The 12,500-nt window shown below is 53.5% G+C and overlaps 1 protein-coding gene and 1 long non-coding RNA gene across 32 annotated transcripts in view; both read left to right on the top strand.

The window, feature by feature from the left end:
• Window positions 1-12,500, top strand: part of NPRL3 (NPR3 like, GATOR1 complex subunit) — a 63,300-nt gene that overhangs the window by 38,707 nt on the left and 12,093 nt on the right. For all 31 annotated transcript variants that reach the window (XR_013411267.1, XR_013411268.1, XR_013411269.1 and 28 more), the window contains 4 exons: window positions 3,624-3,761; window positions 6,270-6,426; window positions 11,216-11,322; window positions 11,835-11,964. Coding sequence is in view for 28 of the 31 variants with exons in the window: in XM_077984847.1 (XP_077840973.1) it covers window positions 3,624-3,761; window positions 6,270-6,426; window positions 11,216-11,322; window positions 11,835-11,964 (532 nt within the window). In the remaining 3 variants the exon portion in view is untranslated. The remainder of the gene's footprint in view (window positions 1-3,623; window positions 3,762-6,269; window positions 6,427-11,215; window positions 11,323-11,834; window positions 11,965-12,500) is intronic.
• On the top strand, window positions 7,282-9,045 carry LOC144337783 (uncharacterized). Its single transcript, XR_013411289.1, has 2 exons — window positions 7,282-8,337; window positions 8,426-9,045. It is a non-coding gene; the product is annotated as an uncharacterized LOC144337783 (long non-coding RNA).

The raw sequence follows: 12,500 nt of genomic DNA, 5'->3' as shown, positions 1-12,500 counted from the left end.
TCCCAAAGTGCTGGGATTACAGGTGTGAGCCACCGCGCCTGGCCTAATTTTTGTATTTTTAGTAGAGACGGGGTTTCACCATATTGGCCAGGCTGGTCTTGAACTCCTGACCTCAAGTGATCGGCCCACCTGGCCTCCCAGGTTTTGGGATTACAGGCGTGAGCCGCTGCACCCAGCCAATTATGTGTTTGTCTTTTTGTTTTTTTTGTTTTTTTTTTTTTTGAGGTGGAGTCTCACTCTGTCACCCGGGCTGGAGTGCAGTGGCGCCATCTCGGCCTACTGCAAGCTCCGCCTCCCGGGTTTACGCTATTCTGCCTCAGCCTCCTGAGTAGCTGGGACTACAGGCGCCCGCCACCACGCCTGGCTAATTTTTTTGTATTTTTAGTAGAGATGGGGTTTCACCGTGTTAGCCAGGATGGTCTTGATCTCCTGACCTCGTGATCCGCCCGCCTCGGCCTCCCAAAGTGCTGGGATTACAGGCGTGAGCCTCCGCGCCCGGCCTATGTGTCTGTCTTGATGCCACCAAATGAAGCCCCCAACGTGCAGAGCAGCCAAGTTGTTTCCTTCCCTGCTGCACTCCAAGTACCTAAGCTGGTGCTGGGAGCCACAGCACTTGTCATAAGGCCTCACTGTGCTCCTAGGCGGAGCAAGGACAGCTACCTTTGAAACGATAGGAGCCTCAGTATTCTGATTCTGTGGTGTCCCAACATCCACTTTGAGCTACATCCTAAATAGTACAGAAACAGAAAGGTCTTGGGTGGGTGTGGTGGCTCATGCCTGTAATCTCAGCACTTTGAAAAGCCAAGGTGGGAGGATCGCTTTAGCCCAGGAGTTTGAGACTAGCCTGGGCAACATAGTGAGACCCCGTCCCTTAAAAAAAAAAATACCCGGGTGTAGTGGTACATGTCTGTAGTCCCAGCTACCTGGGAGTTTGTCTTGAGCCCAGAAGATCGAGGCTACAGTGAGCGGAGATGGCACCACTGCACTCCAGCCTGAGCAACAGTGAGACCCTGTCTCAGAAAAAAGAAAAAAAAAATAGGCTGTTTATTTCCAGTGGCCCTCCTTGCTGACCCAGATGGTAACAGCACAGTGCATGGGGCCACCTCTCACTTGTGCTTTCTTCCCTGTTGCGTACGGATGCCAAGATCCTAACTATTGCTCACTCAAGTTGAGTAACTAACCTGAATCCCCTGGACGAATCTCTCCTGGTATGATCTTTAATTCCTTAGAGGCTGGGACATTTCTCAGGGTTTGATATTTTTTCACCCTGCAAAGACCCTGAACAAAGAGAGGTAAGGTTCTGGGAGCCTCGCTCTGCTCTGACATACTTGGTTAGCATGCAGTTCTGGAAGAAGCTGAGACTGGTGCCCTCCTCTGGGACCTTGGGGCCGTGGTGTTCTCTCAGCACCCATATTGACGTGTGCTGAGAGACGTTGGAGGGGCCGTTTGTACCTTCTGGCCTGGGGCGGCCAGAAGTCTGGCCAGGCCTCCCGGACTTAGCCGGATGTGAGTGTGTTGGCCTGTCCTGCCAACTGGGAGCTGAGAATAGCGGAATAGGGTCAGGGGGTGATGGGAAAAGCACCAGTTGGCTGCTCTCCTGGGTGGTGGGGCAGTGAACAGAGGAAACATGATGGGGGGAGGTGCTGTAGAAATGGGCAGTTTGGAGAAGAACTTGTATGTATTTTGCTTCTATTTTAGAACTGGTGTCACTGTGAGGCTTTACATGCTGTGTTCCCTGTGCAGGACACGAGGAAGGTGCCGGCTACTTCGAGTGGCCAGGCCTTGACAAGAGTGGGTGGAGATCCCACCCCTGGTGCCTGGAGCCCCCAGGGATGCGGTGAAGGCCAGCTGCAGACAGCTTTGCTCGAGCAGTTGCATGTCCTCTGTGTCATAGAACAAGTGCTGTTGGCTCTTATTTAAGGAAAGGGGGCTTTGTGAGCGGTGGAGCAGGGTGGGGGCCTTGGTTTCTCCATCAGGGAGTTTTAGAAGCTCCTGGTGAAAACGACTCCTTCCTTGTTTTGTGTGGTTCCCCCAAGGGATGACGTGGGCTGCATCCCCAGTGTGGAGCCCGTTCTTGGGGCAGGGCTTCCTAGGAAAGACAGTGCACACAGGGAGGGCGGTGTGTTCCTTGGCTTCATTCAGGAAATGCAGCTCTGTGCCTGCGTGCCTGACACATTTTACAATGTGTAGAGAGCAGAGAATGAAACCCACAAGCCCCTCTCCTGAGGAGTGAGTTCTGGTTGGGGAGACAGCATTAGGCAGCAAGTCAGGGGTTGGAGTGCCAGTGGGCTTGGAGTCAGGGATGGCTTCAGTGAGAATGTGACACTTGAGTGGAGACCGATGGAGTAAAGGAGCCTTGGGGTGTCTGCAGAGAGTTCGTGGGCAAGGGCAAATGCCAGGGCCCTGAGCACAGCTGAACCTGAGTGACTGGGCACAGGAGGTGAGGTCACAGGAATGTGGGTGTTGCAGGCCCATGGCTGGGACTGTCCAGGTGGGAGTGTGGGGAGGGGTAAGCAGAGGGGCCAGTGCTCTGGGTGTCTTGGGCCTGGTGGTGCTGAAAAGGCCTGAATTTTGGACATCCCTGCAGGTGGAGCAGACAGGATTTGCTGATGGTTTAAAGTGGATTGTGAAAGAAATAAGGAATCTGGGATGGTGTTGCTATGTTTGGCCTGAGCAAGCTTTGGGACCTGAAAGAACCAAGTTGCCGTTACTGATAGAATGTGGAGTGAGAGGGTTTCCGTGGTAATGAAGTGTTGGGGCTGACTAGGACGGTTGGCTTGTGGTGATCACTTGGTATCCACATGCACTGCAACTGGGGTGCTGTGGGCATCTGCAGAGTGCAGGGAGGTGGGCACTGTGTGCTTCTCACCGCTGGAACACTCTGGGGGGACTTGGCACTCCTTCCCTGCCCTCCTCTCCCTCTGAGACAGCCACTGCTCTACCTGGACGTGCACCTGTGACTGGGTCTTCGTAAGGTGTGCAGGGCAGGCCCATTCACAGGGAGGTTTTGCTCTGGGTGTTGGGTGTCTGTCAGGGGTCTGGACGGGCAGGGGCCTGAGTTAGAGTGCCTGTAGTGCACTGAGTCTCCAGGACAGGGCTACAGCTTCTCTCAAGCCCTGGCAGTCTGGTTGGACTACAGAATCCAGAACTAGCCAGAAATATATTTCTTCTTTCTTCTTCTTCTTCTTTTTTTTTTTTTTTTTGAGACAGTCTTGCCTTGTTGCTCAGGTTGGAGTGCAGTGGCATGATCTCAGCTCACTGCAACCTCTGCCTCCTGGGTTCAAGCGATTCTCCTGCCTCAGCCTCCCAGGTAGCTGGGACTACAGGTGTGTGCCACCACGCCTGGCTAATTTTTGTATTTTTAGTAGAGACAGGATTTCACCATGTTGGCCAGGCTGGTCTCGAACTGCTGACCTCATGATCCACCCACCTCGGCCTCCCAAAGTGCTGGGATTACAGGTGTGAGCCACTGCGCCCGGCCCCCTTGTTTTCTTAAACATAATGTGATGTTAAGAGATGCGCTCAACAGCAGGGAAATCAGCACCATTGAGCAGGGTGTTTTCTGATCTGTGTGTGTGGTTGGAAAGTTTGTGTGAAGGGGTAACAGCGCCCACTCTCCGCAGCCTGTGCACGTCGGGTGTGGTTCGGCTTCACATCAACAGCTGGCTGGAGGTGAGCTTCTGCCTGCCCCACAAGATCCACTATGCGGCCTCTAGCCTGATCCCCCCAGAGGCCATCGAACGGAGCCTGAAAGCCATCCGGTGAGTGCCCAGCCCCACGTGCTCACTCCCTGCCAGGGCCCTTTCCTTTAGCTTCTGCCTGAGATTTTACCAGTTAACTTTGTTCCAAAAATTCTCTTTTCTTCGTCCCTCTGCGGAAGCTGGCAGGTGGGGCTTTGCTGTTTATAGATGTTAAAACACATAGTTTTGTATCCAGTTGTGTCCAGAAATGACCAATCCCAGGTTTCCCCTGGGCCCTCCTGGCACCACCTTAGGCCTGGGCAGGGCAGCCTGGATGTGGGGCTGAGTGTCCTGGGGGAGGCTGGAGGGCTGAAGGGACTTCAGCTTGATGGTGTTGCCCCCACCCCAGTCTTTTGCATTTCAGTCAGCACTCGTGGGATCTCAGTTACTTTCTTTTTCTTTGTGTATGTGTGAGAGAGAGAAAGACAGAGTTTTGCTCTTATCGCCCAGGCTGGAGTGTAGTGGCGCGATCTCGGCTCACCACTACCTCTACCTCCTGGGTTCAAGCGATTCTCCTGCCTCAGCCTCCCAAGTAGCTGGGATTACAGGTGCCCACTGCCATGCCCGGCTAATTTTTTTGGTATTTTTAGTAGAGACAGGGTTTCACCATGTTGGCCAGGCTGGTCTCGAACTCCTGACCTCAGGTGATACGCCCATCTTGGCCTCCCAAACTATACTTTCTTAATTTAATTGACTTTGTTTTTTTATTTTTTATTTTTATTTTTTTTGAGACGGAGTCTTGTTCTGGGTTCGAGTGCAGTGGCGCAATCTCCATTCACTGCAGCCTCTGTCTCCCAGGTTCAAGCGATTCTCCTGCCTCAGCCTCCTTAGTAGCTGGGATTATGGGTACACACCACCACACCTGGCTAATTTTTGTATTTTTGGTAGAGATGGGGTTTCACCATGTTGGCCAGGCTGGTCTTGAACTCCTGACCTCATGATCCACCCACCTCGGCCTGCCAGAGTGCTGAGATTACAGGCGTGAGCCACTGTGCCCTGGCAATTTAATTGATTTTCTGCAAGGAAAGAACTGAGCCCAGTCTTCTGGCACCACCCGTTCCCAAGTCCCCCAGTTCCTTGAACATTTTTTTTTTTTTTTTTTTTTGAGACGGAGTCTCGCTCTGTCGCCCAGGCTGGAGTGCAGTGGCCGGATCTCAGCTCACTGCAAGCTCCGCCTCCCGGGTTTACGCCATTCTCCTGCCTCAGCCTCCCAAGTAGCTGGGACTACAGGCACCCGCCACCTCGCCCGGCTAGTTTTTTGTATTTTTTAGTAGAGAGGGGGTTTCACCGTGTTAGCCAGGATGGTCTCGAGCTCCTCACCTCATGATCCGCCCGTCTCGGCCTCCCAAAGTGCTGGGATTACAGGCTTGAGCCACCGCGCCCGGCCCCTTGAACATTTTTTAATTAAAAAAATATATCGGCTGGGCGCGGTGGCTCAAGTCTGTAATCCCAGCACTTTGGGAGGCCGAGACGGGCGGATCATGAGGTCAGGAGATCGAGACCATCCTGGCTAACACAGTGAAACCCCGTCTCTACTAAAATACAAAAAAAAATTAGCCGGGCGAGGTGGCGGGCGCCTGTAGTCCCAGCTACTCAGGAGGCTGAGGCAGGAGAATGGCGTGAACCCGGGAGGCGGGGCTTGCAGTGAGCTGAGATCCGGCCACTGCACTCCAGCCTGGGCAACAGAGCCAGACTCCGTCTCAAAAAAAAAAAAAAAATATGTATATATATATATATATATATATCTGGGTACATTGCTGAAATTTGGAAATGACAGAAAGCAAAGCGCTGCCTAGTTCCACCCTCCCCAGTTCGTGCTCTTTCCTTTCAGTCTTAGCTAAGCATATTTTAACATACTTCTGTTCTTAGTCTGTGAAGGGGATTTTGCTTTTCTCATATTTGGGACAATTTCCTTAGGAAAAATTCATTCATTTCTTCAATCAACAAATATTTGCTAGGTGTCTCTGCGGTGGGATATGGAGTCCAGTCTTCAAACCTTCCCCACTTTTGTCATGTGTTTTTTTCTGAGGGTGACATAATCCTTGCAGGTTTTTGTTTTTGTTGTTTTTGAGACAGAGTCTCGCTCTCGCCAGGCTGGAGTGCAATGGCGCAATCTCGGCTCACTGCAACCTCCGCCTCCCAGGCTCAAGCGATTCTCCTGCCTCAGCCTCCTGAGTAGCTGGGACCCCAGGTGGGTGCAACCACACCCGGATAATTTTTGTATTTTTAGTAGAGATGGGGTTTCACCATGTTGGCCAGGTTGGTCTCAAACTCCTGACCTCACGTGACTGCCTGCCTTGGCCTCCCCAAAGTGCCGGGATTACAGACATGAGCCAATCCTTGGCAGATTTTGTGAAGGCCTCTAAACAGACCACTGACCTTTTCTCAGATCCCACTCTTGGCCCTTCTCTCCGCAGTTGAGGGCTGGGAGGCTCCAGCTGCACGGTTGTGTCCCTGGTGCATACCTGGTGCATATGTGGTGCAGGTTCCTGTACTTCGTGTGTTCCGTAACAGGTGATTGTTTTGCAGCCCCTACCACGCCCTGCTGCTGCTCAGTGATGAGAAGTCCTTGCTGGGTGAACTTCCTATCGACTGCTCCCCTGCCCTAGTGCGGGTGATCAAGACCACATCTGCTGTGAAGAACCTGCAGCAGCTAGCTCAGGATGCGGACCTGGCCTTGCTGCAGGTATAGCTCTGGGGGCCTGGATGGGTGGCATGTGGCAGGTGCTGGGGCATCAGGAAAGGCAGGCCATCTGCCACACTACATCCATAGGGGCTCTGTCCAGCTGAGAGCTGTGGCATAGCCCACCATGGGGTGGGGCCAGTCCGTGGGATGGCTGGAGGTTTTGGCATCTGAGTCAGACCTGGGTTCAGGGCTGGCTCTGTGAATGAGCCATGGGACTGACTTGTTCTTCTGTCTCAGAGACGTAAGACAAGTCTGTGAGAGAAAGGACTGGGGTGCTCCCAATATTGGAGGTCGAGATACCAGAGCTAGTGGGTGGGCAGGGCAGGAGTGGGCAGGGTCCTGGGGGCCTCACAGTGGTGATTAACAAGCATATGGGAACTGAGGGCAGGAAGCTTGGATGCAGGGCCCTCCCATATGCAGAACAAAGACCTAACCTGGTGGCCTTACCCGCTCCGTGTGCACATGTGTTGGCCTGTGCACTCTGTACAAGATGCCACTTCTTTGCTGAGCCACATGCTTATGGGCCTGTCCATGCAAAGGGCTGCCCTTTCTGATTAGATGGAGGGCCCCTCAGCCGTGTCTGCAGATCTGGTTGGAGTGTGGGTGAAGCGTGGGAGGAAAAGCACAGGGAAGGCTGGGCACGGTGGCTTATGCCTGTCATCCCAGCCCTTCTGGAGGCCGAGGCAGGCGGAGCGCTTGAGCCAAGGACTTTGAGACTGGCCTCAGCAACATGGCAATACCCCATCTCTACAGAAAGTACAGAAAAAAAGAAAGAAAAATAGCTTGGCATGGTGGCATGCACCTGTAGTCCCAGCTACTTGGGGGTATGAGGTAGGAGGATCACTTGGGCCTGGGAGGCAGAGGTTGCAGTGAGCTGAGATCGTGCCACTGCACTCCAGCCTGGGTGACTGTGTTTCCAAAAAAAAAAAAAAAAAAAGCACAGGGAGAAATCAGAAGCAGGGGCTGCTGATGGGGTGGCCAACAGGCCATGGGGTCATCTGTGGCTGCTAGTCATGTGGAGTGGCCCAGAGCTACGGGACCATTGAAGTGTTGCCTGAGGGCGGAGCAGGTGGTGCCTGTGGGTGGCGCCCTCGTCTGGTGGCGGTGTGCACGGCATGGCCACCAGGGGGCAGCAGAGGCTGCCAAGGAACCCAGGCGTGAGGTGGGCCCGCCTGGGTCCCTCTGGCTGAGCTTCCATGCTGTTTTGGCCTGTGAAACAGGCCTTTGCTTCTTAGCACGTTAGGTGAACTTGTCCAGCAAGGCCTGACTCTCAGGCCACTTTTCCCCAAAAGCAGCCTTTTTGGATTCTGTCTTTGAGAGTAAGTCTCTCCCGCCTCTGTATCTCAGGGAGCCTTTGTCTATCCTCTGTGAGACCTTTTACCAGATTGTGCCCTTGTAGTTCTTTCTTCTTTTCTGAGACAGGTTCTTGCTCTGTCTCCCAGGCTGGCATGCAGTGGTGCCATCATGGTTCACCCAGGCTCAAGCATCCTCCCAAGTAGCTGAGACTACAGGTGTGCCCCTGGCTTTTTTTTTTTTTTTGGTAGAGATGGGGTCTCCCTAGGTTGCCCTGGCTGACATCAAGCTCCTGGGCTCAAGTGATCGTAACACCTTGGCCTCCTAAAGTGCTGGGATTAATAGGCATGAGGCACCATGCCCAGCTGTGCCTTTCGACTTCGTGGGCTGGACAGGACCCAGTAAAGACCATGTCCTGCCCACCTTCATAGCATCCAGGAGACACAGAATTGTAAAAGAAGTCACTGCTCCATACAACCCTGCAGAGTGAGGGAGTCAGTGTACCCCCGTGTCCTGATGAGCACCAGCCACATGGTAAATGCGTGTGGCTGTTCACAGGTCCTGTGTTGAGCTTTTGAAAGGAGCTGGGCCTGGCTTTCCTGAGGCTGTCTGGCAGGAGTTTGTGCTGGACACTGTGCCTCTCATCCTTGCTATCAGAGTCTCCTTGGACAAGGCTTTGATGTCCTCTTCTGAGGTTGTCTGGCAGGAGTTTGTGTGGACACTGTGCCTCTCACCCTTGCTGTCAGTCTCCTTGGACAAAGCTTTGGTCTCCCTTTGAGGTCCCCTTCACTTCCCTGCCGTGGCCTTGACTGGGGAGAGGGAAGGCTGTCATTGTTTTCCTGTGTCTGTAACCCTTCCCTGCTGTCCCTGCTGCAGGTCAGCAGAGCTTTGCTGCTGGTGTGGCAGTGCACAAGCCCCTGGGGCCCATCCCTGATGGGTCACTCTGTTTCCTTGAGATAGTCCCCTGGGGAGCATCTGCCTCAGGTGTGAATGTCACCAGGTAGTTTAAAGTCCCTTATGTGGCTGGGTGCAGTGGCTCATGCCTATAATCCCAGCACTTTGGGAGGATGAGGCAGGAGGACTGCCTAAACCCAGGAGGTCACGAGCAGCCTGGACAACATAGGAAGACCCTGTCTTTACAGAAAATTAAATAATTAGCTGGGCATGGTGGTGTGTGCCTGTGGTCCCAGCTACTCAGGAGGCTGAGGTGGGAGGATCACTTGAGCCCTGGCGTTCGAGGCTGCAGTGAGTTGTGATTGCACACACTTCCAGTCTGGGCAAAAGAGCAAGACCCAGTCCCAAAAAATAAAATAAAATAAAATAAAATAATTCATGTTTACATCAATCCAGAGAGAATCTACAAGTAAATTTTGGGTTTGTCATGATAAAATTAATGTTATAAGACTTCAAACACTACACAAATTATAGACACAAAAAGTTCCCACAGTCCCATATCCCACAGGTAACCTAGATCCCTCCAGGTTTTTTATCTGTGTGTGTGTGTGTGTGTATACAAACATTTTATTTTGTATTATGAAAATTAGGATCGTGCTGTACATTCGTTGTGATTGGCTGAATAACGGCCCCCAGAGACATACACATCCTAATCCCCAAAATCTATGAATGTGAACTCATGTGGCACTTTGGAGATATTACTAAGTTAAAGATCTTGAGATGGGAAGATCATCCTGTTAAGCCCTAAATGTAATCACTAAGGCCCTTATCAGAGGGAGGCAGAGGAAGCTCTGACTGAAAAGAGGCAGCGACGTGACCACAGAGGCAGAGTGGAGTGATGTGGCCACAAGCCAAGAGACACTGGCAGTTGAAGAGGCAGGATGAATTCTCTCTGGAGCTTCCAGAGGGAGCCTGGTCCTGCTGGCACCTTATGCTGGCCCTGAAGTACTGATTTTGGACTTTCAATTTCCAGAATGGACAGCATCTTGGAGAGGCTGCTGCAGGGAGAGGCAGGAGGTGGAGACCACTATGCTGAGCAGAGCTGGGGGAAAGTGGGTGTGTCTTTTTGAGAGAGCACATGCCAGTGGCACGTGGGGTGAGGCAGCAGGGTGGTGATGGAACTGAAACCTGCCATGTTGGGGTTAGCAGTGCCATTGGAGGCACCACTCGCACAATCTCGGCTCACTGCAACCCCCACCTTCCAGGTTCAAGCAATCCTCCTGTCTCAGCCTCCGAGTAGCTGGGACTACAGGCATGTGCCGCAGTGCACGGCTAATTAAATAAAAATTTTTGGTAGAGATGAAGGTCTCACTATATCGCCCAGGCTGGTCTCGAACTCTGAGGTTCAGGTGATCCGCCTGCCTTGCCCTCCCAAAATGCTAGGACTACAGGCATGAGCCACTGCACTCAGTCTGGAGGCCCTGTTTTCTGAGCTGAGGTATAAGTGTCCTTAGCAGCAGGCAGCTCTGTGTCCAGGCAGGGGTGACTCACCCACACAGAGGCCTCCTGGCCAAGAGGGTGGAGTGGTGTCTTGGGGTGATGCAGAGGCAGAAGTGCAAGTGCTTAGGATTGCACACACCTTTTCATGAAGTGCTGTGGTACTGTGCTCTCAGACCTCAGGCCTGAAGTTTCCTCTGGAAGGGGTTTTGGGTGTGTTTGTGTTTCCTGCTGTTCAAGGGTCCACAAGAGCAAAGCTGGGAGGTGGGGCAGACCTGGGGCCTTTGGGTATGTAGGAGTGGCATGCTGAGTGACTCCACACCCATCATTGGGGCAAGGCCATGCTGGAGTTTTAGGGGGTATGAGAGGGCTGTGCCCTGCCAGGACATCCAGCTAAGACCCCTGCCCAGCTGGGCCAACCCTGTGTTCCCAGCACCCCAGACATTCCCATGCTTGTGGCCTGAGACCACCATTCTTCAGTGGGAGTCAAGACAGTACAGGATGGGAAAACAGTGGCACCAAACAGCACAGGGAGCAGTGATAAAAAGGCCATTGTGGCCAGGTACAGTGTCTCACGCCTGTAATCCCACACTTTGGGAGGCTGAGGCGGGTGGATCACGAGATCAGGAAATCGAGACCAACCTGGCCAACATGGTGAAACCCTGTCTCTACTAGAAATACAAAAATTAGCTGGGCGTGGTGGCATGTGCCTGTAATCTCAGCTACTTGGGAGGCTGAGGCAGGAGAATCGCTTGAACCTGGGAGGTAGAGGTTGCAGTGAGCTGAGATTGCACAACTGCGCTCCAGCCTGGATGACAGAGCAAGACTGTCTCAAAAAAAAAAAAAAAAAAAAAAAAAGCCATTGCTCACAGAGAGTGCTGTGTGCTGTGTGCTGGCTGTGCCCCACATCCTAGTGAGAGGTTGGGAAGGTGCTGTTCCACATTAGGGAGGAAGTCGCAGGCCACAGCCACCATGTGTGTTCTGCACGAGCCTGGGATCAGCTTCTCCGGGTTGGTAGGCCATGGCCACCCATGCTGAGAGCTTCTGACAGCTCCCAGTGGGCCAGCCTCAGGCATGGTCCTTGCAGCTTCCCCTCTGCCTGCAGGTTTTCCAGCTTGCAGCTCATCTGGTGTACTGGGGCAAGGCCATCATCATCTACCCGCTGTGTGAGAACAACGTCTACATGCTGTCTCCCAATGCCAGCGTATGTCTGTGAGTGCTGCTGGCTGCCAGAGCCTGGAGCCCTGAGTGGGAAGGGGTGAGGCCAGCAGGGCCCTCCAGATGCTGTTCTCTGTGTTGACCAGGCACCAAAGGCTGTGGAAGCCCCAAGGCCAGGCTCTCACTTCAGCCTAACTCCTGGCCACCAGCGTGCCCAGGTCCCAATTCTGGTCTGGCTCTGTGCTGTGTGACTCTCCTGTATCCCCCCTATGCCGGGCCCCCTCCTCCAGGCTGGCTCTCCTAATCCACCTTGAGGGATCAGAGGTGAGATGCAGGGTGAACTGTGCCCATGGCTCCTGCTGCTGCTCAAGGGGAAGTGCCCAGGTTCTGTCCACCTGGAGGCCTGCCTGGCATCATACTGTTCTGCCCTCACTGCACCGTCCTGGTCCACCTGCCACACTTTGCTTCTCTGCTGCCCACTGAGGCCAGTGTTGAGAACACAGTGGGGGGTCTGAGAACACGGTGGGGGTTCTGCTGCACTCACTGGCATGCTCGTCTGCCTCCAGGTACTCCCCGCTAGCCGAGCAGTTCTCCCATCAGTTCCCATCTCATGACCTGCCGTCCGTCCTTGCCAAGTTCTCCTTGCCGGTCTCCTTATCAGAATTTAGGAATCCCCTGGCCCCCGCTGTGCAGGAGGTGAGTCACAGAAGCTCGAGGAGCCTGGAGTGGCAGGTGCGTAGTGGATAGGCACTACCTGCCTGGCTGTTGGTTCTGATCTGAGCCCTTACCACTGCTAGCTGCTTCTCCTTGGTTTTGGGGGCTTGCCATGCAAGTGCTATGTGCTCAGCAGGGCCCAAAAGTCAGCTGCAGATGCTTGGCCAGTGACCCAACACTTGGGCAGTTGTCCCCTCCCCATAGAGCCCACCCTGGCTGTGGCAGGCAGTTTTTAGGGTTAGAACTGAGTTAAGCTTGGCAGGAGAGTGCTTACCTTTTCTGGCCCTACAGACCTGCCTTGTACCCCTTTGGGACTGGGGACTGCCTACAGATGGGGGTGCAAAGGCAGCTTTGTTCTCACTGGGCTGGGGCCTGACCCTCTGAGAGTTTTGCTTCTGCCTTCACTCCCTGCCATGGCTCAGGTGGCCACAGGGTCTGTGGGTATGAGTTCTGGGGTCACCGGTCCCCAGAATCTCCTCATCCAAGAGAGCCTAGAGAAGACCCTAGTGGGCCTGGGT

The sequence above is a fragment of the Macaca mulatta genome, chromosome 20, assembly GCF_049350105.2.
Source record: "Macaca mulatta isolate MMU2019108-1 chromosome 20, T2T-MMU8v2.0, whole genome shotgun sequence".
Taxonomy (NCBI): Eukaryota; Metazoa; Chordata; class Mammalia; order Primates; family Cercopithecidae; genus Macaca; species Macaca mulatta.
The sequence above is the reverse complement of the archived record's forward strand: the minus strand, read 5'-3'. Positions and strand labels throughout refer to the sequence as shown.